Here is a 26,776-nt window from a genome sequence, read left to right as displayed (position 1 = left end):
TAATACTAAAAACCATTTTGCAACATACAGGCATTTTTGCAGCCAATTCAAATTATTCTGTAGTTCTAATAAGTCCTGGGTCGCATCTGATATTTTTTGTCTTATTGCAGAGCTAGATACTGTAAAAGTTATCCTAATTCTGCTTTGCAAAGTGAAGGCATAAATCTGGACAAAGAACATACACTCTGACAAAACAAACAACAACTTTCATGTGGTTTTTAAGATGGATTTTTCTGTAGAAAAAGAGGTTTATATAGTTACTGTAGCCCCAGGGCAGATGTAAAACATACACTGATAATATATGCGTTTCATCTGAATGCTGGTTTGAGCTTAAAAAACACATCATTTCATTAGCAGCTACCAAATCACATGCTGCTAGTGTTGTGTCTGAGATCAAGCACACCTTGTAAGAAATATGTGCTAATATGTCATCTGAACTCCTGGGTCTACTTTTGGGTTTGGCAAAAAAATATTCATTATGAGCGGTTTCCCAGTTCAGATGATTAACTCTTGGTCTGTTTTATTTTGTACACTCTGGTGGCATCTTTTTCACTCCAGAAAGCATTGTTACATGCAAAAAAATGAATACATGCAGGAAGATAGAGGCATCCAGCTGGTACCTAGAGATGTCCAATAAAAACCCACTAAGAACAGAGCTGCATCTGAATTTCTGCTGCTCTAAACAGGTTAGGAACCTGACTCAAATTATCCATTAGGCATGCTCATTCATAAAGTCCTAATCTTACCAGCAAATAGGTTTTGAAAGATACCATGGAACATGGGAATTGTAGTGCTTGCCATGGGAATGGTGGAGCCCAGTAGACATGTACTTAAAATACTTGCCCAAACAGTGGGTTCTAGGCCCTCCTCAGCCTGGATTTGAACCCATATTTCCCATGAGTACCCTAACCACCAGACTTTGGAGTATGACTTTTTGACCTATTGGCACTCTAGGTTAGGGTGTTCCAAACTCTTGAGAATTTTACCCCTTGCACACAGCTGCTGCCATGATGCATACTAAATCAGCACCTGGGGCTAATATCCCACTCACCCACGACTGGTTACACTACTGTTACAGCACTTCCTTGGAAAGGGTGAGTTGGTCTCTGCTGTCAGGATGCTAGGCTGAGAGAGGTATATTACTGAGGTCTCCAACTGCCTGTGCGACTTCTCTAGCTTAGAGGCAGTTGGTAGCATATAACAGGGATCCAGGGGCTCCTGTTACCTTAAGGGAGAAGCGACTACAGGGGTGTCCCCAGGTGGGGGAAGAACGCACAATAACATTATTTGAACCAGAAACCTGCCTCATGCTGGTTATTCCCTGCCCAGCAGTAGGACAGTCGGGCAGAGCCCTGGTCAGGCAGCAGGAGGATTACCAAAACTGGCTGTTGAAATGGCAGTAAACTGCTCTGGAGGCTGAGGGGAACACACTTGCAGCCAGTCAGGAGAGCACCTGACCAGAAGGGGAGGAGCCCAAGGGGATATAAGCCCAGGCCCCTGAAGCAGAGGGGCAGTGCAACCCTGAACAGAGCTGGGAGAGGAGCTCCTGCCAGCTCAACCTGGTGGGGAGTGAGAGCAGCAAGCCCTAGCAGGTACTTGCGAGGCTGAGCCAGAAAGTGGGAAAGTGGTTTGAGCGTGGTATGATGACCCAGAGGGAGAGTGTTTGAGTTTGAAGTTGCTGCTTGCCTTTTTTTGTTCTAGTCGGATACCGGAGGACCGGGCATGGCTATGGGGACTGGAAAAGGAGGCCACTGGGTGCACCTGAGGGGCACAGATAGTTTTGTGCCCTGCCAGGGGCAGGGTTCAAGACAAAATCAGACTGAGCCTGAGAAAACCAAGGACTGAACTTGAGAGTAGGGTGATAGAGGCAGCCTGAGGCCTGAGCCCAGAGTGGGCAACCAAGGCAACCTGGGGCCAGAGCCTGAACCCAGAGCAGACATTGGAGGTGGCCTGAAGCCAAGAAGGCCAGAGCTTGAGCCCAAAGGAGGTGATCCAGAGCCTGAGGTTGAAAGTCCAGGCCAGAGCCAGTGGGCCTAGGCTACCAGTCTACAAGCCAGAGTAACTTGTAGGCTAAGGCTAAGAAGGCTGAAGCCTATGCAAGGGAGTTACTGGGAAGAGTGACAACTGTGAGGCATGGGCCTGGCTGTAGAACCAGATGGAGCCCTAAGGCTTAAATAAGGGCCATTGAGGCCATAGGTAGTGACCACTGGCTCACAGTGCCAGCAGGACATCACTAGGTCTGCCAGGGTGTGAGAGACACCTGTGGAGAACTGCATGATTTTGGCAGAGGGTTCAGCAGTCATGAGAGACGAGTCAGGTTAGGCAAAGAAGCGGTGAGGGTGCTCCCAATTAAAATCAAGAAACATCAAAGCATGGCAGGCGAGAGAAACAGAGGGGATTATATAGAAGACTGGGAATTCAGGCAAGATTAGGGTGGCCCGAGGGGGCACCACAGCTATCCCAGGGCCTGGCCAGCTACAGACAGTCACAGGCCTTCCTTCAAGAGTGGACTCCATGCTCTGGATCCTGTATAAATGGTCTGATGTCCAGACCTGGCAGTTAGGAATAACCAGCATGAGGCAGGTTTCTGGTTCAAATAAGTATGTCTCTGGTACCTCACCTCTACTGAGGGTTATATACAAGGTGGTACACTGGTACTTTGCCAGCTGAGGAGACCCGTATGCTAGTGAATCCCCTGAAGGTCAGATCTGTTGGCAGAACATGCCAGCATACAGGAAAGTACCAACTGGACCTTGTCATTCCCCCAAAGGTGATAAATATACATTATTATGTTTGGGAAAATACACTCTAGACACATGAAGCTTGGGTATACTATTTAAATTCTTCAATCCAAAGTATACAGGGTTGGTATGAACTTCTATAGCCTCTTCCCCCCCAAAATTGAGCTCCATTAATATGAGATGGATTCTTGTCCTAATTCCCAGGACATGAGATAACTGTAATTCTGAGACCTAGATGACCAGTCTGCATCTGGACCTTTGGCACTTGGCACGTTTTATTCTGTGTTTTATTGATTATTTGGTGTACTGTCAACATTTTCCTGTGAAAAATAAGTCAGGGAAGATAACTGAATATTTTAAGCATCTTATGTCACAGCAAAAGTTGATCAGAATTTCATGGAAGAAAGAAAAAGGTACATCAAAAGCCAAATTTTGAGGAATAAGTCAAAAGAATCCTTCGGGATAGATAATATGGCCTGGCAAAATACATAGATTACTACTAGTTGTTCACTTTATAATAAGTATATTCAAAGATTAAATCTTTAAGTGCTCTGTGTTTATTGATGTAACTCTCATTCAATTGAGGTCAATAGAGTTTTCCTTTTGTCTGTTAAGGCAAGGGAGGTAAGCCCATCCTCATTAAACCCCTCACAAAATATATTGATAATAGTCCCTGTTTATAGTAGAATGAATCTTTTCATTCACATGAAAGAGGAACTGAATGAAAATCCTTTAATACACAGATTAGGGGACAAATGCAGTTGGTCCCTGTGAACAGACCCTTGCAGTACCGCATTGACTTCTCACACAGATCTGGTGCATGATTATGCTTTGTGCTTCTATCTGTTGTAGTCTGCATTTAGATTCATAAAGCAACACAGTGCTTTTTCTTATTATTTGTTTTTCATTAGTAAAAAAATGAGACATTGAATGACTTCAGTGAGCAGTGTTATGTTTAACAGAAGTGTTCTACATGTCTGTAGTCTGATGATAAGTAAAGTTAACCACAATTCCTGCTCCATTTTTCTTTCAAAGAAAGTTTAGATGTATTTATATAAAAATACCAGAGTAGTTTTAGGTCTATTTTTCATACTGAATTCTTGTTTAAAAAGGAATTATTCCTATAAACAGTCATGATCTATATCTTTCATGACCCCTAGTTATTTTCTAGGTCAGTTAGGAGACCATTTTAATTAGGTAAAATGGTGTGTAGAGACGACCAACAAACCATTGTAAGATTTCCTTGTATGAGTCAAAATAGGCTCAATTGTTTAATTCTTCAACTATATGGGGCCCCAGAGACACTTCTTCAAGACAAGTAATTGTATTTTGAATCATATCACACAATTTTTTTTAAATGCCTGTACAACTTAAATGCTTCAGTCAAATTTAAATCTATGTTATAACACAAATGCCTTGCTATATAAACTTAGTTTATTAAAGGGGAGTTCCCCTCTTGAAAGCACAGAGGTGGAACAGGATCTTGGAGTCATTATTGACTCCAAGATGAACATGAGCCTCCAATGCCAGCCCGCAGCCAGCAAGGCCAGCCATACCTAATCATACATCCAAAGGTGGATCTCAAGCTAGTCCAGAGAGGTGATACTCCCCCTCTATGTGACTTTGGTCAGGCCGCAGTTGGAGTACTGCGTCCAGGACTGGGCTCCACACTTCAAAAGGGATGTGGCCAGCCTGGAGAGGGTTCAGAGGAGGGCCACCCGCTTGGTGAGAGGGCAGCAGGACAGGCCCTAAGAGGAGAGACTGAGGGACCTGAACCTGTTCAGCCTCAGCAAAAGGAAGCTGAAGGGGGACCTGGTGTCTGCCTACAAACTCATCAGGGGAGATCAACAGCAAATAGGCAGAGCCCTTTTCTCCCCAGCACCACCTGGGGTGACGAGGAACAATGGTAACAAGCTGATGGAGAATAGGTTTAGGTTAGAGATCAGAAGGCAATGTTTTACAGTTAGGGTGGCCAAAATCTGGAACCAACTTCCCAGGGAAGTGGTCCTTGCTCCTAACTTGGGCAAATTCAAGAGGAGGTTGGACGATCACCTGTCTGGGGTCTTGTGAACCCAGCATTCATTCCTGCCTGTGGTGGAGGTCAGGCTAGATGATCTGTTCAGGTCCCTCCTGACCCTAGCTACTATGAAACTATGACTATAAGAAACTAATTATAATTTTGTAGCCAAACAGTTAGTTAAGCTCTTACACAGTAATTTGTTCTTTATATTACACATTTATGTTTATATCATAAAAGCATTTAAATAAATGTTATTTAATTGTTTTCTTGGCATTTCTCTATGAACCAGCAAGAGGTAGAAGTGGGATTTTTAAATGTTCCCGGTGGTGGCCTAATTCTTTTCTCATTGAAATCAATAATAAAAGTCCCAATATATAAGAAAATACCACCCATGTGCTCTGAAATCGTTTGAAAGGTTAAAAAAAAGGTATTAAATATAATAAATGGCCTAGGCTAGTCAGTAGTAGTGGTGTCTGTTTTTGAAAGTTATTCATTACTGGAATAAAATCAGTATATGAATTAGATCAGAATCCAGGTGTTTATATAAAAGAAATTAAAATGGATCATATTATCCTTTTGAGGAGCAAGGTGTCTCTTTTTTTCCCTCTCTCTAAGTGCTTAGTGCTACTGAAAAAAACAAAAAAGGCCTCTTCAATTATGACCTACATATGTAATGACTGTGTAGTGCAGTAATACTACTGTGAGATCCTTTGAGATCTTGGGGTGCCACACAATGTTAGCACCAGTAGATGTGCAAACATGATTCACAAGGTAAGCCCAGACTTCAAATAGGAATCCATAATGTTAAAAATGTTCTGACTTATTGTGGTCTGTCTAAGTTCTTCTGAACAGAAGAATTGCTTTATTATTTTTCTGTGGTCAAAAACAAGTGAAAGCTAAGAGCTGGCATTTTCTGAAAGGTGTCTTGAGTTAAGGGTCTTTTTAGGTATTACACTTAAATCAACCTAAATAGAGTTAGGTCACTGTAAATGCCAAACTGTACATAGTTCAGGGAGGTTAGACTGGGCAAAAAATAGCCAGTACGATCTAACATAGTTCACCTAAGAGGTGCACGTGTTAGCCTGATTTACCAAATGTCTATACACATTCAGAGCACAGCCCTGGGGCTGGAGAAGCCCAGCTGCTCACCCCAGCCCCAGGGCTGTGCTTTTCCTACTGCATCCCTTCTGACCAGGCTATTTTTAGCTCCTTGGTCCCTTCCTTGCAAACCCACAAAACCTCTGTCCCTGTGGACACCCCAGCTCCACCTCCAATTCCACCAACTGCTCCCAGACTCACCAATACCAGTCTGTCACGGGATGCAGTCCTTAAGGCTGGCTGTGTTCTCCTAAGGCCCCTTGACCATGTCAGTTTGGGCCCGATGGGCACCCTCAGTTCTTTCCTGCCACGTCTTTGATGATAAATATGAAAATAGGGAGGCTGCCTCTAAGTCCTCTTGGACACGGTTTGATGGACTTACTGAACCCCGTGGGTTCTCGGACCCCTTGTGGGTCTTGCTTCACAATGGGTGTTTCGGGGCACCCTAGCCTTATGGGTTTTTATGCGTGGCTCCAACCTCCCCTTTACCACGCCCCAAGCCTCGCATATGGTACCAGCATTGTCTTGCCTCAGCCTCGTTGTAATTCAGCCCCTTGTCCTCACTGGGCCTGTCCCTGCACCCTCACTGGTGCCCCTTGTCCTCACTGGGCTCTCCGCAGCCCTGTCCCTGCGCCCTCTGTGGTGCCGGGGTCTCTGCACCCCAAATGCCATGCCCTCTCTGGTGCCAGGATCTCCACACCCCCAAATGCCACAGTCTCTCTGGCGCCAGGGTCTGTGCCCCCAAATGCTATGCCATCTCTGGCGCTGGGGTCCCCACACTGCAGTGGGCCCCCAATGAGGCCTCCTCCTTCCCCAAATAGCCTCACCCAAACCGCCAGTGTTATAAAACTAGAAACAAAACATAAGCCCCTGGACTATAACTTAACACAAGCTAGCAAAGGTGTGCTCTGCCCCTTTACCCTTACTCAGAGCAGAGGTTAGTCAGGCCTCTTTCCCCTCTCATTCTCAGAGGGCTCCTTCCCCCTTAGCCACTGGCAGAGAACTGCCTCCCTTAGTTTCAGCCGGGGGTCTATATGGGCCCAAGGCCCTGCCCCTTCCTGCCAGCTGACCAGGTACAGGTGCTGACTAATTTCCTCCTTAGCCAGTCGCCAAGGCAACCTGCACCTGGACTCTTGCCTGGCTCTTTGGGCTCTCCCCAGGCAGTTCCTGCTCTTCTAGGAGCAGGGCACCTTAGTGCCCTGCAACACAATCTATGATCACAAAACTTAAAGTAAGCTGCGTGATTAAAGATCAGATCTCAGGACTATCTGCACATGGTCTTAAAGGTTGAGAGCCACTGATTTAGGAGATATAATAGATACAGTATTCTGTTTGAGGCTACATTAATGTATAAACACTTTCTAACTTAGCCAAAATTAAATGCATTAGGTTTATATTATATTATATTTATTCTTTTGCTACCAAATTAATAATAAAGATTATAGAGGTACAAAATAATAAGTATTTAATAGCAAAAATAAATATCAAAACGATTTCATAGAATCATAGAAAATTAAAGTTGGAAGGGACCTCAGGAGGTCACCTAGTCCAACCCCCTGCTCAAAGCAGGACCATCCCCAACTAGATGATCCCAGCCAAAGCTTTGTCTAGCGGGGTTTTGAAAACCTCCAAGGATGGAACCTCCACCATCTCTCTGGGCAACCTGTTCCTACTAATGCAGCCCAGGATGCTGTTAGCTTTCTTGGCAACAAGGGCACACTGCTGGCTCATATCCAGCTTATTGTCCACTGTAATTCACAAGTCCTTTTCTACAGAACTGCTGCTTGGCCATTCAGTCCCCAGTCCGTCTTGGTGCTTGGGATTCTTCCATCCTAGGTGCAGGACTTTGAACTTGTCATTGTTGAACCTCGTGTCCTATATTTAAAATAATGTAATTACAATTTCAGTTATGTATACGTTAATTTGTGCTACTTAAGATAATTGAATTTAAGGGACTGTTATAGAATGTATAAGTAATTTTGTGGTGTGAAGCATATTTGAATAATCTGCTTTTCATAAAACTGGAAAAAAGGCTGTTAGAACATATTTTTTGCAAACATACCTATGCATCTGATTCCCTACCCACTATATTTAGATGGGACATACTTGGAGCTGTCATTGGTACTGAATGTGGAACTCTGGAATCAGGCTCATCTATAGTATTTCTCAGAGATGGAGAGAGAAAAATATGTACTCCCTATATGGACACGACTGGTTATGGGAACCTGAGATTTTATTTCAGTATGGGTGAGTATGTCTTTTAAACATATTAAGGATCTGCAAAGTATGAGAGGCTGGAATGGAATAATAAATGTGTAGTTGAACAACTTGAACCAAAAGAAGCTAAATATCTTTTATAAAACTGATGATTTAATACACTGGTGTGCTATTCAGTTTACATACCAGTGAAGCCTTGTTGATTTCAACAGTCATATCAATGTAAGATGGGAGTAGCAAAGTGGAAAATCAGACCTAATTAATTCTGTCTAAAGGTGAGATATACCTCTGTTATCTAATTCAGAGAATGTTTTGTTTTAGAGCTACAAAAAATCTCCTTATATAAGTAACACTACCACAATAGTGTCTTTCCAGACAATGAAATTCAGTGCAAGTGCAGAATGTCCACACGGCACATTCTGAAATACATAAACATTATCATACGTGTTGAAGTGATGCTATTGATCTCCACAGTGTAACAATCAGTTTCTGTGGCCTGAGCAGCAGTGATGATTGGACTAGCAGTGGTGGCTGAGCCCACAGTGGGCAGTGTTCTAGTACTCTGTCAAAATCAGCAACTTGGACTGGTACCCCAGTCATCCTCCCTTAGTTAGGCCAATTGATGATCATATGTGCCTTCCCCATTGAGCTTTCCATTGAAGGGGAAGCTTGCCAGGGAAAAAAGTGAAATAAAAACAGGTACAGCTCTGCCCTCTCCTGCCCTAAATAAGGACGCTGCTGTCAGCACAACTTTTATAAGGTGTTTGCTGTCACCAGTCCTAATTCTCATAAGCGTTTGTAGGGTATGGGGAAATTTTTCAATATTTTGTGGTATTTTTTCCAGGACATGTATAAATAAAGGAAATTGCATCCAAAGGTTATTCTCTCAATTAAGTATTTAGCCGGGTTTTTTAAAGTGTGAAAAATAATAGGATAATAAAGGAGGAAGCAGGGACCGAATTAGTGACCTTTTAAAGCAACCTTTTGAATCAACAAGAAAAAACACTCTTTATTCATTAAGTGGAAGTCCTGTTGTTGTCCAAATTGCTACACATCTTCCCTATCTTACATGAATTACTAGTAACACTCAGGAAGGAGAGGTTGAATTGTTTCCAGCTCTCCCAAGCACTGCAACACCTGCAAGAGAAACAGGAAAAAAAGTTTCTCAACCTTTTGAACTATGGGAGAAAAGCTGTCAGCTCAGCAGGCATGGTGGAGAAACTGGAAGGTCCTATTAAAAGTTTAGGTTGTGCCTGTTTATAAATTAAATTAATAGTGGTATAAACATTCAGGCCTACAAAGGCTTCTAAAAAGCAAATACTGTAGTACTTTCACACTTCAATCACCTCAAAGATGTGAACCATATAAAACTCTTCAGAATACTTTTTGCCTACTATCCCTTCAAAATTGGCTCTTTGCTAGCAAAGGCAACTGTCATGTTTCATATGTGTAACCTTAATGTCTCATAGAAGGTTAGCAAAGTTTTATCATCCTGTTTTTTAAACCAACCTGCAATACCAGTATGCAATTCCTGCATACACAGGAATGCACAAAACTTCCTTTTCCAGTGAGAAATATCTTGTTTTGATATTCATTTTCAGGGTACCAAAGGCCAACAAACTGTAGTCTTTGGTATCCACATTGTTTAAGAAGCTGTTGTAACTCTAAAAAAGGTATTTAAAGCCCTAGTTTAACACCCTAGCTACAACTCTATAGAAACTTAACAAGTCTCTTGGCTCTCTCCAGATATGAGATTATTTCCCCACTGAATCTCTGTCCATTTCCAAAGGATAAAACTGTCTCCTGTTTAGTCCCCGGTAGTTATACAAGAAAATGAGAGTACACTGTGCAAGATGCACAATGCATTTTACCAACATCCCAGTGGAGAGCAAATTCATTCCTGCCTGTCCACCTGAAGAGAAATAGACAGAGGATGTGCTTCCCTCAGTCTCTGGCGGACAGTAATGTAATCACAGCTGAATATGGAAAGGGAGGAAGAAGGGAATGAATGGAGCCTATCCACACCAAGCTGGGAGAACTGATTGGAGCCCTTCTCCCAGTTGAAGATTCTGGGACATAGGACTAAACCCAGTTCACCTCTGTGAATCGCAAATGCATTGGGAGAAACACCATTGAGGCTGCTATGTTAATGCATCAGCTTTCAATTCAAGTAGTCTTTTATTCAGAGATTTGAAGCACTTTACAAACACTAATTTGTCTTTCCACCGGAGCCTGTGACTTGGATAAACACTGTGCTCATTACACATGTGGCAGAGGTCATCTAGCTAAGCTTATCCAAAATCTAAAACCCCAGCTGTGAAAGGGCAAAGAATAACACAGAAATCCTTCTGACTCCCTAGTCCCTATTGTATCATTAGACTGTCCTGCCATCCATTGGGAAATGGGTTTTTGCTCAGTAAAAATTGAGCCTGTTATCTTTTTCCCTAGTGAAAGTAATGGCAATGACAATTGCACATGGCGCTTCTCTACAATATTGATTAAGGGTTTTGTTGTTGTATCAGTATGGATCACAGACATTTGTGGCACCAGCCCACTGGTATTCAGTGCCCCAACATTGCTCTCTTTGAGAGGCAGAAAGACAGACAAAGAAAAAGTGCCAACACCACCACTCATGAAGAAATGGCCAGGTGTACACTCTCCTGTACCAAGCTAGATTTATTGGCTAGTGGGAAAGGTAAAGAGAGAATAACTATGGTCTTATTCCCTCTCTGCATTTCCCCTCATATCTTTCGGAAAAACTGGTACTGAACAGCCATTCTACCAGCTGAACCAAGCACGGTCTTTATGGCCTCTACTTGCACAGCACTAGACAGAGCCCCAGGCCTTTGTCTCTACCCATAATGTAAATACCATAAGTAGTAGTACTGATTTGTACCAGAGAGATGAGAAATTAAATATTAAGAAGACCACTTCCAAACAAATAGGGTTTAAAAGGTACAGATAAAAACACAGCTTTTGGCATTACTTTTTATTAAAAGTTATTTTAATGAGCTGGTTAAAAAATAATTATTTCATGCTTTTACATTGTCAGTCCCTTGATCTCTGGCATGACCTATCTGATCAAATAGTTCTTATGCATTACGTCCTTAAGGCTTGTGTTCTTTTGTTTCAGACTTTAAATTAATAACATTTGGAAGTAATTATGCTCATAATTATGGGAATTTAATGTGAAACTGCTTTCAAATAACATGGCTTCAATTAGTCTTTTTTTTCCCAAATGTGGATTGTAAAGGAGGAACTTGTGATTCTGGAGAACCCCATGAAAACAATGTTATCCTCTATGCCAAGATTGAAGGAAGAAAAGAACACATCATGCTTGATACCCTGACCTATGCTGCTTATAAAGTAAGTATATTTAAAGATGATATATAGACAGTATGCACGTTAAAGCCAATTTGTCCATGGCAAGTATGGAATTCTATGGGTATTGTTAAACATAAGCTTTTCAGTTAAAGTATACACAGGTTGAACTATTGAAAGGTACTTAACCATCACAGTTCTGAAATGCCTCTGCTTCCCTAATATTGTGAGCAGTACTGATAGCTTATTTAGTGCTGGGATAATAAACAAATAAGAAGGTAGTAGGTAAACATAATAAAAACTTATCATTATTATAGCCATGTATAGGTCAGGGAGAGGCATACAACGGCATATCATTAGCAGTGGAAGTATTTTCTGAACATGGAAAACATGGCCCGTTCTAGTTCTGCTCACAGACTTCGGGAAGCAGCAAGCATGTCAGATATATAAAGCTGGCACTGGCTAATAACTCGCAGTCCTGTTGTGAAAACTGAGGTTGCCTTTAAAAAGAATGTGCTGTATTTGTTGCCTCTGAAAATATTCAACTATCATTTGTGATTTCCAGAAAATTCTCCATTCCCATGATTTGTCAAGGGAACACTAGAGAAAATTTCATCCTGAATTTTGTCAAGTTTGTGCAACTCCAAGTAAAATTTGAGAAATTTAGGGGAAAGTAAAAAATACTAAATTCAAGAGTGGAAGGAGTATTTATAAAGCTTCCTCGTAGTTGTCCCTCTATGAAGGGGAAACATCCCTCAAATACGGGCAACCAGGGATGGGGGCACAGAAGGGTTTTGGGAAGGGCTGTGCCAGCATCTGTCCATATCACCTCTTGTGCCTATGCACAAGTTAGACCGGTTCTAAGGCTGTATATGGTTAAGCCACCCCAGTAGGAGGTAGAAGAAAGAATATTTCACTGTGTCAAATGCCAGAAAACTCAGCCTGTTTCTCCTTCATTTGAAACCCTTATGAGCCCCATGCAAGTACAAGTAGCTTCTCTGGACTTTATTCACTGTGCTCCCACCTATGATCTGAACTGCTGATGTAAACTGTATTTTCCAAGGCAGAGACATTCCAGAATTAGCCAATAAAAGAGATCATCTTGCTGAGAGCATAGACTGGAAAAGCAGCTATTCCGAAAAGCCATTTCCTTCTGCCTGGCCTACTCACTAATCTGTGTACACTAATCAGGCAAGGAATTAAGAGTCCTGAGCTAGGGAATAGAAAAGTAAATTCTTGCTTGTGAAGGTAGGTGGGTGGGTGGGTGGCTATGTGTGTATACATACCCACACACACAAAATATTGTTGTGAACTACACTATAGCATTGAGAATATAGTATTAAAGTTTATTTAAAATCTCACTTTTGTCTGAAATTGTTTTCATTTGCTGCTGTTAGCACCTAAGATTACTATAATTACAAAATTTAAAGAAAAAATGTGTTGGGATTTTTCAGTTACTATACCTTGATTTTTTGGCAGCTGTTGTTGAATCAGTTTCATTCTTCCACTATAATCAGTTTCATCAGCTCTCTTCTGCACAGCACCAGGAGAGGAAATTAAACAACAAAACAATCTCCTGCTTTCCCCACCCCCCACCCCTATCAAGAAATTCTGATTGTAAAATAGGAAAAATGTAAGAAGGGAACCCAGAGGGATCCTGAAATTGTTTTCTCAGATCAACTAAATTAAAAGCTGATAGGGCCTCTTAAATACCAGTCCTGTAGCTCCACTATAAGGGCCAAATGTCATCAAAAGAACACTTACTCAGATTTCACACAATGTGGCATTACCTCCAAATTTGCCAGTTTACTCATATTATTATTCTAGAGTATTTAAACCAGATGTGCAGTTTCATTATATATGTTAATGTGGATTGGAATAGTTAAGAGACGATGTCCTCTTCAAAGCACCATTATTGCTAAGTATCATAATTAGTATTTTTCAGAACACAGAAAACATAGCTTGTTCTTTAATAGGTTTAAAATCACCAGCCTTGATTCCTAGTGTGCTGATGATCATCCAGTTAGTTTGAATGAGTCTTCATGTTTTGTGGAAAGAAGTAAGTTAATTAAATAATGAAGATGAAGGATGCAAGGTAGGAAATGGAGAAATATCGTTAAGAACCTTTTGAATTATTTTTCCTGTTATTCAGTAGTATGTGTACCTTATTCTATAAGCCTAATTAGGTTAATTTCTGTTGAAGGTTCCATCTTTGGTTTCTGTCGTCATTAGTCCAGAGATGCAGACTCCTGCAACCAAGTTTTGTCTCAAGCAAAAGACTCATCAGGGGCATAATATGAATGTCTGGACTGTCGATTACTTCCATGTCCTTCCTGTCCTCTCTTCCACTGTAACTCATATGATACAGTTTTCCATAAATCTGGGCTGTGGAACTCATCAACCTGGTAACAGGTACAGCAGATTAGATTGATCTTGCAGCTGCTTTGTTTCTTTTTTATATTATCTGTAAAATTATTGCACTATTTTTCCCTGAAAGAAGAAAATTAAAAACAACAAATGTAGCTTGGTTTGAAAGTGACATGAAGCAACTTTTAGCAGCAGTCTAGCATGTGATTAAGGTACTGGGTTTGTTTTGTGGAGACTGTGATCAGCTCTTGTGCCTTCAGCAAATTCCCTTTGTGACTATAGGCAAACTAATCAAAGCCTGATCCATTAAAGTTAATGACAAAGCTCCTATTGACTTCACTGGTCAAAAAGTCAGGACTCAGTTCCTCTTCTACACTATGAGGATAGCAATACTTCCCAACCTCACTGCTTTAAATGTGTATTTCTTCATCCCTACTCTGACATAACTCCAGTTGATTTTAATGGGACTTTTATTCAGTAGGATTTGGTACTTCATGCTTTGTAAGGTAAAGGAATTAGATGTGAGATGTAATCTTCCTGTATCTTATAAAATATACCTTACCATCATGGCTTTCTCAGTTAACCAGGAAATAAAGGAGAACTGTCTCCAAAATAGACTTGTATATAATCTTTGCTTAAGATGACATAGTGCTACGTGGCTAGGTATGTGCCTGCAACAACCTCATTTACTGACCTTCCCTAGATTATTGCTGCCACAAAACTGAATACCTCCCATAGAAATGGCGCACAGTGGCCATTTTTAGGTCAGGAGTGTATGGCTATATATATGAAGACCATCACATCTAGGCCTACTTTATATAAACTTTGTGGCTTCACTTCCAGAGGGGCTTTGAAGTGTGGAGGAGGAAATAGGATGGAAGAAGCCAACTGTTGCTCAGTTTTTCACCCCCATAGATGGCTTTCTTGTGATCTTCCATGTGTAATGGTTGCCAGAATTTGTGCTATTGTATTTAAGGGTTTTAAAAGCAATTTCAAGTATTTTTAGCAATAAGTTTTCAACAACTTAAAAACTAAATTTAAAATGACTCTTTTAAAGAAATATTTATTTTAAAATGCATAAATAAACATATTTATTATATAATCTGTGACAGTTTTTCTGTGTGACTTTTCAGAAGAGTTTTTTTAAGTTTTGAAAGATTAATTTTCGTCCCATTAATACAGCATTTCTAAGACAGAAGTGTGTCCCTTTACAGCAATAAAAGAACTAACTCCCTGTAAGCCTGATTTGCGTGTCACAAATAATTTGGCAGTTCAGATCTCCTTGTCTACAGCATTATTCATAATGCTTTCATTACTGTGCACGTAAGAGACTCTCACAGAATAAGTTCCATGAATGTGACCTTCTAAGGTGTCACTGTAGTTAAATCTAAAATTAATTAGTTGAAACCTCATAAAGAATTTTAATAAACATTTGTTATATCAAAACAATAGTTACATAGTAAGACCCACTTTAAGTAAAGTCATATTCTCGGCAAATTATTCTGAAATGGAGAAGTCATAATCCTATAATTTTGCGTCAGAAAGATGAATTATGACTTTTTTAATGGTTCATTGGTATTATTTAAAATAAAATGGAGGAAATTGTGCTGAGTAAATTACTGTACATGTATATTTCAATAAAGCAACAGATCCTTAATAATTAAATAATTAATTAATCCTTAATAAATTAATCACTTTCTAAATTACTTATGGAAGCTTCACAGAAAGTTAGAAATCTAAGAACATCCCTAGAGTCATTTGTTGTAAACACTTGAAACATGAGCCAGAGTGAAATTCAAAGGAGGAAATACAATCAGTATCTTCTGGGGAGCTGAACCTCTCCATGAACCTTTTTAAATATAACACAGGGAATGATGCTGCACTGCCAAGTTTTCTCCCGGTCTAATTTCCTTCTCTGGCCAGATGCACCAGTGTGTTTGTCCAGTTTTGGACATACCCACACATTTGACATTCATGTTACTAATGCAACATAAAACAGCAGTGGTGCTGATGATCCTGGTCTAGCCCTCAGGAAATCTGCAGAGCTCTTGTAGGTCATACATGGAAATTTGAATTTGTTCAAGTGACTTGTCAAATCCACCACTACTCTGCACATGTCCTATCTAGGAAACAGGAAGCTTTCACAGGCCTTTTTAACTAGGACTATGGACAGAAGAAAAAAATTAAACTACATTAAAAGATGGGGAGAAGGACTTACCACCTATGAGTGAGTGTCAGCGGGCATGTCTACATGTGTATTAATGCTCTGTGCCTAATGCTCATTAAATTTAGCACCTCCAGTGTGAGGGCATTTTTACATGTGCTCCAGGAGTGGTGGGGACAGCACTTTAATTAGAGCAGTGCCCAGACCCGCTCTAATTAAAGCTCCACCATGTCTCCTGTATCAGCATCCCCATGCTTAAAAACGGTGGCGGGGGAGCTTGAACTAAAGCTCATTCAAAAAGTTTTAGTTCACGTGCCCCTGCTGCCATTTTTAAGCATGAGGATGCTGATACATGAGATGCAAGAGGCTGCTGGAGCACAGTTATTGCCAGCTTTGACACAATGTGATTACAGCATATGTAATGACAATGCATTGGAGCAACCTCTGCACTCATGTACAGGCACCCTGAGGTACTAACTAATGCACATTAGTCTGCTATAACGCACAGTAGCGAAAGTGCATGCTTTTTTAGTGATGTTTAATGCACAGTAATTTATTTTTACTGCACATTAGCATATTAGCATGTTTTTTTATGCGGCACTTTAATGCATAGTAAAATATGTTACTGCACATTAAAACACACATGTAGATGTGCCCAGCTGGTTCATTTTAACTGTTCTGTGTACTCACTCCTATCCTACAGTGAGTGAAACTAAAGTGGAGCAGTTTACCCTGAAATAAAAAGCTACAAGAGTTAGCCTCTATGGGCATTTATACACGTGCTCTGGTGGGGAGGTGTTTTAATTAGAGCAGTATGTAGAAAGATGCAGTTATGGGTAGAGGCAATGAGCAGTTAGTTCCCCCACTCCCAAATATGAAGTGAAGCTTATTCCTTTTTTGAATGACACACAGGCCCTGGCAAAGGGCTTTGAAGGCCATTGCATCTAATTCCCATTAGAGAGCAAGAAAAATAGAGGCACGTTAGGTAAAGGAATGGCATTCTTTCTTCTGTCTTTTAAATATGTAACTTTCTGGTGATCGACAATAGTAATGGCCTTTCCCAAATCTTATATGAAAAATAAAACAAAAAGAATGAATTAAAACAAAGGAAAACTAGCGTGTCTGTCCAGCAATGAGAGAATTCACTTCTGTTACTCCAACTTTTATGACTATTGCCAGCTTTCTGCTCAGGGGGAGTGGAAGGCCAGACCAAATATAGGTGACCTGCACAATATAGAGCTCATTTACGTACTTCACAATGCACAGCTAAAATATAGGGGTTCCTTTAACAGGCATATTTTTCCTGAATAGGTTGGCTTATTATAGAGCAAGTATCAACAGCCCTCCGTGATATGGATGGCTTAGAGAGTCAGAGATATTTTGAGCCAGGTAGTGTTATTATTTGGTTTCCTTATCAAAGTAGCTATTCTTGTATGCCAAAAATATATCAGTGGCTGTGTGATGTGCTACATGTTTGGTCAGTTAGTCACTTGGCCTTTCAGTCCAGATGACTCTGGGCAAAGCAAATATAAATAACAAATCAATTGCTATCTTAATCTAGTATCCCTCCCAAATAAATAACATTTCACGGTGAGATTCTTCCTCTCAGTCTCTTCAGCATTCACTGACTGGTTTTTCCTGACACATCAGAGTATCATCAATCCCATTTAAACACAGTGTAAAAAATAATCTCATAATGAGCAAACAAAGACTGTAGTAATTGCTTTCCTATCCATCAGGTAAAGGCTTTCTGACATAGATTACCTTCTGTAATCTTTAAAAGACTGAATTTGTTTTCTGTTTGGAGTTTGTGCTTTGTACTTAAAGCATTTCATACCTCAGCATCAGAGTTATCAATTATTAAGCAGCCAGTGAGTTTTGAAGCTTTTATATGCTGGTGCTACAAATACAGATTTATTGCATTTAGTCAGAGATCAATACTCACAGTGTGTTTGTTTCTTTGTATTGCCAGTGTCAGCTTGGAGTTTTCAACAAATCATGGTCGTTCCTGGTCCTTACTTCACTCAGAGTGCCTGCCTGAGATATGTGCTGGACCTCATCTTCCTCACAGCACAGTCTATGCCTCTGAAAACTATAGTGGGTAAGAGAATTGTCTGCCAAGATAACTATGGTTCCAGACTAGGAAAGAAAGTCAACATTTTTTTACACTGGAAAGCAGTGAATCAATGATCCCTATTTAACCTTTCATTTCTGACTAGCTGAGGACAGGAAACATGGAGCATGCCAGCCTCTGCAACTACCCAAATATGAAATATGAAGGACATAGGGGTGCAGACTGAAATGCAGCTCCCAGCTGTAACTCGAAATGTTTTCTGCAAAGTGTTCTGAGTTACAAGGTTACCCCAGACCAAACAAAAGGTCACTGCTGGTTCCAGTGGAGAGGGGAATCTAGCTGCGGGCTGGGATCCTGCACCCAGTTTCCCATAGCAGTGGCCAGGCTCTCTGCCAGTGCTCACTGTTTTCAGAATGGGAGGGGGGAAGGCAGTGGAGGGAGCTCCTTCTCGGGGCTCCCCAGCTGGTGCTCAAGGGTGAGGTGGATGAGTTGGAGCCCCCCACCTTTTGGGGGGGGAGCTCCAATACACCCCCCTACCCTCCAGGGGGGGCTGTAAAACCCAAGACTGAACTCCCTGTACTCCCTTTCCCCCCTCCTATTCTGAAAACAGTGACAAGCAGGGAGCTTCACAGACACAAGTTACAAACGATGCTGCATTTTGAAACATCTTCATCTGATACCTCATGGAATGATGGGTCAGATTTTCACCCAATGGGCCATTTTTAAGTGGTCTTCAGCCATGCACTTGTGTTTGGTCAAAGCTATAAACTGCTTTCTGTGGCCAGATTGGGCAAAAATTGAAACTTCTGTCTGTGCTCAGGGTCTTTTCATTTATCCAGTGATGTTTTTGTGATGCTACAGGCAAAATAAATAAAATTAAATGAGAGTAACCTATCTGAGAGTTACCTGTTTTGATAAATCCAGTAAATGGTAATAAATAAAAATGATCCCATTGAAGGCCATGATTTACAAGATCATGCATTCTTACTATTTTAAATGATGATTATACATAATTACACTGGAAACCAGGATCTCACTAGCTAGAAGCTCTCAGTGCTACAGTTTTATTGTACAGAACTACATGTAGATGCTCAATAAGAAAAAGAAATAGCCATTGAATGACAAATCCTAATACATGGGCGACTAGTGCCTCCTGAGTCTGGGGGGGGGCACCAGCTCGCCAACAGGGGGTGGAGGGGCAGCAACTGATCAGTGAAACAGGAAGTACACTTCTGCAGGGACTTCCGGTTTCATGGCTGGTGCTTCCAGGGGGTGTACGTGCACCCACGTGCACCCCCTCCATGTCACCAATGCCTAATTATGTGCTAATATAACAGAGGAAGGAGGAGGGCCCTTTACTTATACTCTTAACTACACTACCAATGTAAAGTGACTGCCAAAGGGTTCCTCTCACATAGGGGTGAGGAACCTTGGTGTCACCAATATTTACAATCCCACCATTCTTTCCCCCTCAGAATAAAGTCTTGTCATGGGTATGACTGGGGTAGGGAACATAGTAAGTGTCATTATAAAACTCTTGGGTGCCACAATAGCTGGCTTTAATGTAGAACAGACATGAGGTAGCTGGATAATATGGGCATCTGGTGGTCATGCAAATACTTAAAACAGGTAGAAGCTGCAGTATGAACAAGATCTAGTCACAAGACTGGGTGGCTGGGTCTGTGTCAAATAATTCCTACACTCCCTCTCTGGGGCCTCAACCAAGAGTTTAATTCAGTCTGTAGTTTAAGGGGAGCCCATAGCTCTGGAGAGATCCATTGCTAAAAGAGTTGTGATAACTTTACTTCTGAGAGTAGAAATGACTGATTTTTTACAGTGTTTTAAATAACATATACTGCACAGTACACAGTAAATAATTTTGCTGTGCCAAAAATTCTGCTTTCATTTGCATTTTCCAAATTGACATGTGAAAATGAAATCTAGACCCATGTGTATATCATCTGCTTAGTACTCTTCTGAGTAAAATAAAGACCTCTGAAATTCATACAGATGCTTAGCCACTATCATTTTAAAAGGTAGGAACTTGTGTTAAATGTGTTTCAGGTGGAGCCGGATAACTATTCCCCTTCCCAATGCGGCATTAACCGAAAACACGAGGATTCGATGGAGACAAATTGGACCAATCCTTGGAAATATGTGGGCAATTGATAATAGTTAGTATTCATCATCATCACCTATAATTTGAGTAGAATATCCATGGAGTACGCTTAGTAAACACAAATTTGGCAATGTCATAAGCCTCAGGATTTGCAGTTTGTTAAATGTGCTTCCTTCTTATGTGAAGTTAGCAGACAGTGGGCACATACATGTACATGTGCATTAACACGCTTTAGTTAATGTGCATTTAATCTAGTATCCCTGGATGCCTGTACATGAGCGCAGAGGCTGATCCGACACACTGTAATCCATTAGATTAATTGAGTCTGCTGGAGTGTGGTAATTATTGTACTCCAGCAACCTCCCACATCTCATGTATCAGCAAACCCCACACTTCAAAATGGTGGCAGGGGTGCTTGAACTGAAGCTTATCAAATGAGATTTAGTTCAAGTGCCCCTGGTGCCATTTTGAAACACAGGGATGCTGATACACAAGAGGCTGCAGTGTCTTAATTAGAGTGGCAGAGCCACTCTAACTAAAGCACCACCCTCCCCACCACCTCCAGAGCAAATGTAAAAAAAGCTTAAAACTGCCAGGATACTGCCAGGTACATATAGATCGATAGAAAGATATTTATGTATATATATATTTACATTTTAAATGATGCATATCACATCTAATATACCTATCAAATAAATATAGCTGGATCTATTTCTCAATCTATTGATCTAATAATCGGTAATGTAGATCATAGAAAGTTATGGTTGGATGGGACCTCAGGAAGTCATGTAGTCCACCCCCCTGCTCAAAGTAGGACCAATCCCAACTAGATCATCGCAGCCAAAGATTTGTGTAGCTGGGTTTTGAAAACCCCCAAGGATAGTGCTTCCACCACCTCTCTGGATAACCTGTTCCAGTGTTTTACTACCCTCCCAGTGAGAAAATTCTTCCTAATATCTAACCTAAATTTCCCTTGCTGCAACTTGAGACCGTTGCTCCTTGTTCTGTCATCTGTCACCACTGGGAACAGTCTAGCTCCATCCTCTTTGGAACTATCCTTCAGGTAATTGAAGGCTGCTATTAAGTCTCCTCTTCTCTAGACTAAATAAGCCCAGTTCCCTCAGTCTTTCCTCATAAGTAATGTCCCCCAGCCCTCACCATTTTTGTCCCCCTCCACTAGACTCTCCAATTTATCCACATCCTTTTAGCAGTGGGGGGCCCAGAACTGAACACAGTACTCTGGGTGTAGCCTCACCAGTGCTGAATAGAGGGGAATAATTACTTCTCTTGACATACTGGCAGCACACCTACAAATGTAGCCCAGGATGCCATTAGCCTTTTTGGCAACAAGGGCACACTGTTGGCTTATACTGAGCTTATTGTCCGTTGTAACATCCAAGTCCTTTTCTACAGAGCTGCAGCCCAGCCAGTTAGTCCCCAGCCTGTAGCAGTGCATGGGATTGTTCCATCCTAAGTGCAGGACTTTGCACTTGTCCATGTCGAACCCTCATGAGATTCCTTTTGCCCCAATACTCCGATTTGTCTAGGTTACTCTGAATGCTAGCTTACCTTCCAGCATATCTACTACTCCCTCCAACTTGGTGTCAACTGCAGAGTTGCTGAGGGTGCACTCTATGCCATCTTCCAGGTCGTTGATGAAGACATTGAACAAAATTGGCCCCTGGACCAACCCCTAGGGCACTCTACTTGATACCGGCTGCCAACTAGACATTGAGGCATTGATTGCTACCCTCTGAGCCTGATGCTCCAGCCAGTTTTCTATCCACCTTACAGTCCATTCATCCAACCCATACTTCCTTAGCTTGTCTATGAGAATATTGTGGGAGACTGTATCAAAAGCCTTGCTAAAATCAAGGTATACCACATCCACCAGTCTTCCTGCATCCACAAAGCCAGTCATCTCATCATAGAAGGTAATCAGGTTGATCAGGCATAACTTGGCCCTCAGCGAGTATACACACACACACATTTATACATATACATATATAAAGAAATATGAACATGTCTCTCAAGCATACATATATGTTTGTGTGTGTGTGTTTGTGTAAGTATGTATATATATAAAAAGAGAGAAAAAGAGAGTGCTAATGAAGTAGTTAATTTTCATTACTTTTTTATGATATTGTTTCTGTATTCACTTGAATGGGATTTAGTATCAACTCCACATTTCCAAGGCAAAATTAATGCTTGCTTTTAGAGATAGTGACATTATGTCAAAAATAAAGCAAAAATGAAGGATAAGTGCATGGATACATACACGGTTAGATGTCAAAACAGTGGTAAGTATGAAAGTCAGTAAAGGTGAGTTACTGTGTAGGGGTATGAAAGTCAGGAAAGGTGAGTTACTGGTTAGGGAAATGCAAAATGTAACTGTCAGTACAAGTTCAAGGAAACAAAAGTATGATAAAGTCAAGGCAAGTCTACAGTCTGTAGGACAATGCACTAGAAACAGATGCAAGTAGAATACAAATGCATGATTTGGAATACTAATACAAAATTTTTATTAGTAGTAGTAGGAGTTTTAATGATGATAATGATGATTATAATCTGTATGTTGGTGTTGGCTATCTTCTGTTTGTCACGTAATACAACCTTTCATTTAACTAATTTCTCTTCTCTGCAGTTTATATTGGTCCATCTTGCCTCAGATTCTGCTCAGGGCGAGGACAATGCACTAGAAATGGCTGCAAGTAAGGGTTCTAATAATTCAAGAGTTAGTACGTTTGCTTTTTGTCAGGTAGTTCATTTTGTACTCTAACATTTATAAGATTCTTCATTTCATTTGTAGTGCTATAAAGCTAAAAAATCAACTAAAGTAGCATTTGATAAACTTTAATCTTTCTGAATTACAGTGTTTTTAGTAATTTTGGCACTTTATTTAATAATTTTCTTGTATAATTAACCTGGAAAGGGTCTGACTTCCCATTCCTTTTGAATGCACTGTATTACACTCAAGAAATGTTAACTACATATGGTTATGTCCTTTTTATGATAAATTGTGGCTGCATCACTTTTTCATTAGTTGTGCCAATAATGAACAGAATAGAGTCTTTATCTTTGTAGTTTTGGTAGACTGAGCCAAAAGGAGTTGAATTTTAGAGGGTCAGCACTCTGTGCTTTTTGAAAAATAAGCTTCTTCAAGGGGTCTTACCCCAAGGCAGCAAGGCAGTCAAAGTCACTGGGCATTTTGGAAATGTTAGGTTAATTATATTCAGGCATTAGAGTTAGCTCAATCACATGCTGAATTCTGTTTTATTGTTAGTTATAATCATGTTTGACAAACTGCAAATACAAGCAAGATGATAACTTGGCACATGAGCCAGTCTGTAGTGTTAGGGTCCCGCTACATGTGCAGGTAAAGGCACAGTGGGATTTAATGTGAGATCCACACAATTGCACCCTCTTCTGTACCACATGTTCATGGCAGGAGGTGTGATTGTGGGATTGTGCACTAGATCCCATCACACCTTATCACCAGTGCAGGGAGAGCCTGAGATCAGGTTCCCAAGCTCCCCCTGCACCAGCTCCCATGGCTGTGAGCCCCATACCTGATGGCTCACAGCAGGAACAGACCCAGAAACACTGCTTCCTCTACCAGCTCATCAGCTGTGGGGCTTGCAGTGGGGGCAGCATCATCGAATGCAGAACGTGCAGCAGAGGCGGGGGGGCGAATGGTGCCACTCCTGAGAGCCTCATCAGCTGTGGGGCCCACAGAGGCAGCACGAGGCTGTGATGCTTGCAGTGGGGAAGAATGCTGCAGCCACTGTGAGCCCCACAGCTGATGAAGCTTGTGGCAGTGTTCTCCCTACTGCCCCCACTCTGAACCCTGCAGCCAATGATGCTGCCCCCACTGCAAGCCCTGCAGTGATGAGGTTCGCCGCAGCATCAGCATTCTTCCCATTGCAAGCCCCACAGCCAGTGATGCTGCCCTGCTGTGAGCTCACAGCAGCAGCAATGTCCCTGGTGCTACCCCTGCTGTGAGCTCAGCACCTCACAAGGCTCCCAAGGGAGGTAGTGATCTTCCTGCTGCGGGCCCCACAGCTGGTGAGGCTCACAGTGGGGGCAGTGCCTGGAATGGTACCACCACCGCGAGCCTTGCAGCTGCAGGCCTGGCAGTGCGTGGTTCACTCCTGTGGCTGGGAGCTCCTCAATTCATGGGGCTCCCAGCCACAGGGGAGCACTTGGCACATGTTGAGCGGATATTCAATTGAGCCCATGTTCAATTAATGCCATGATTAGAACAATCTACATTTTTTGTGGAATAACTTTGTAGCTTATTGCTTGCTTTATCATGCCATTGATTGGTTGAATGTGTGGCTGGGTCATAACATAAGGTGTAATTAACTGGTTAATCACACCTTAAGGAACATGTAGAAGGGGCCTTAGAGACATCTTTGTATCAAAAAGAAAACAAAGCTCTTCTATATTTTTATTTTAGATGAAGATATTGATCTCTTTTTACATGCATGTGAGATTTCTTTCTAAACAGGGAAGTGAAATATTAACCAGAACAAAAACATTGTCCATAGAATATTTCCATAAAGTTTAATTTATTTAGAAAAGAGCATAGCATTTAGACTTTATTTTTAAGGTCTTAAAAGTTTACAACTTATGTTTGGATGCAAAACTATTACCTGATTTTCTACAGGAAAAGCAAAAGGGAAACATAACATTAAGTCAATATTGATTGTTGTGTTTAATCTATCCTGCTTACAGGTGTGATCCTGGCTTTTCAGGTCCTGCATGTGAAATGGCCTCTCAGACATTCCCAATGTTTATTTCAGAAAGCTTTGGCAACTCAAGGCTCTCTTCTTATCACAATTTTTACTCTATCCGTGGTGCTGAAGTTAGTTTTGGCTGTGGAGTACTCGCAAGTGGGAAGGCCTTGGTTTTTAACAAAGATGGAAGGCGTCAGCTTATCACTTCTTTTCTTGACAGTTCACAGTCCAGGTGAATACAACAGATTGGCAACAGGATGTAGACAAATTTAGAAACTATATTTGGAATAGTAATCGATGGGTTTGTTTTTTGGGGGTTATAATACTTGCCTTTATTTAACCACTCTTGTAGCACAATGATAAGCATTTTGAAACACTTTGTTTTGTGTTTTAATTTTGATTGTAAGGAATAAGTAACAATCCTTTCACTGTTCCAGATTTGTAAATAACATGAGTATTAAACAGGTTTGGGGGCAATTATTGTACAGCCAGGTTGGAAAATATGAAATGTTAATATCAAAACTAAGTGTCAGAGCCAAGTGCTAATTAATTATTTATAAGGTTGTATTTATTTGACAGCTTGTGGCAGCTGATTAGATCCATTCAGTATCTCCTCCTCCCCTCCAGAGCCTACTAAATAATTAAATGCTGTAATGATTGGCATTTTAAAAATATATATGCCACATTGCATTACTTGACTGTAAAAACAATTTCAGCTACAAAGACCCATAAGTGGTTTTATCATAATTTGTCTCTGTTTTTAAGATCAGAAAATATGATTAGGAAAAAACACAATATAAATGGTATACTAAAAATGTTGATATCATTCCAATCTAGGTTCCTCCAGTTCACTCTGCGCCTGGGAAGCAAGTCTGTACTAAGTACCTGCAAGGCTCCTGATCAGCCTGGGGAAGGAGTGTTACTGCACTATTCATATGACAATGGGATTACATGGAAACTACTGGAACATTATTCTTATCTCAACTACCACGAGCCAAGGTATTGAAGCAGTGGTTTGTGTAAATGCACGTGCACTGAGATGTAGGGGAGCTAATTTTATATACTGGACCCTGGCCAATTTTCTACATTACTGAAAACCGGTGTATTCACAGCACTGAGCCCTGGGCATTGGCAGTCAAACTCAGACTTGATGTGCAAGCAAATTGTCTTCAGTGGGGGTGCATATGCTTCCACAAGGAATGATTTTTATCCTCAAGAGAACAAACAAGTTGTTCCAAGTATATTTTGAAGCTCTAATAAGGAAAAGTGAACAGCACATGAGCATCAGTGATTTTTCCTTCAAAAAAACCCAAAACATCCATTCTTCCTAATACAGTTATAAATCATTAAATCTGTATCCTCCATCCCCTGGGACAGTTCAAACCAAGCTGCTAAACCTGGAGGGGGGCCAGAGGTGGTGTGAAGCATAGGTTACTTCTAGCTGACTGAGCATTCTGCAGTGACAGCTTGAGCCTCAGGAGGAATCTGGATGGCCCCTCTTTATCCTAGCATATTGGTGGAGACACATCACAGACTTCCCCCTCCTTCTGTTTTGCAGGAGACCTTCATCTCTCTCCACAAACATATGCACCAATTTTGGACACATTCCATTTTTTCCCATTTGTGTTATAAAAAAAAAAGATACCAGAAACCAAGACTCCTGTTGACCTGGTAGAACAAAGGGCAGAAGGATGAGGGGGAACATAATTTCACTCTGAAAGCCTTGCAGTCTTGTAGCAGATTGAGGAAGGACAGAAATTACAGCTAAGGGGAGAAGATAAGGCAAAACATGCATTGTTTCAAAACCCTTGACATCATACTGCATCATCTGCTTAAGCTAGAAGCTTGAGAGGTCAGAGTGTGGTCTTAACACAAATTTATTGCAAAGTCTGCAGGAAGTTTCTGCCATTCATGGG

The 26,776-nt window shown here is 41.1% G+C and overlaps 1 protein-coding gene across 1 annotated transcript in view; it reads left to right on the top strand.

Moving 5' to 3' along the window:
- The window catches only part of RELN (reelin), a 479,029-nt gene that overhangs the window by 282,335 nt on the left and 169,918 nt on the right, over positions 1–26,776 (top strand). Inside the window, exons 12-19 of the mRNA XM_025214714.1 lie at positions 7,955–8,106; positions 11,330–11,442; positions 13,601–13,809; positions 17,901–18,029; positions 20,067–20,176; positions 22,766–22,832; positions 24,859–25,092; positions 25,698–25,859. Coding sequence (XP_025070499.1) covers positions 7,955–8,106; positions 11,330–11,442; positions 13,601–13,809; positions 17,901–18,029; positions 20,067–20,176; positions 22,766–22,832; positions 24,859–25,092; positions 25,698–25,859 — 1,176 coding nt within the window. The remainder of the gene's footprint in view (positions 1–7,954; positions 8,107–11,329; positions 11,443–13,600; positions 13,810–17,900; positions 18,030–20,066; positions 20,177–22,765; positions 22,833–24,858; positions 25,093–25,697; positions 25,860–26,776) is intronic.

This window comes from Alligator sinensis, unplaced genomic scaffold, assembly GCF_000455745.1.
Source record: "Alligator sinensis unplaced genomic scaffold, ASM45574v1 scaffold915_1, whole genome shotgun sequence".
NCBI lineage: Eukaryota > Metazoa > Chordata > Crocodylia > Alligatoridae > Alligator > Alligator sinensis.
The sequence above is the reverse complement of the archived record's forward strand: the minus strand, read 5'-3'. Positions and strand labels throughout refer to the sequence as shown.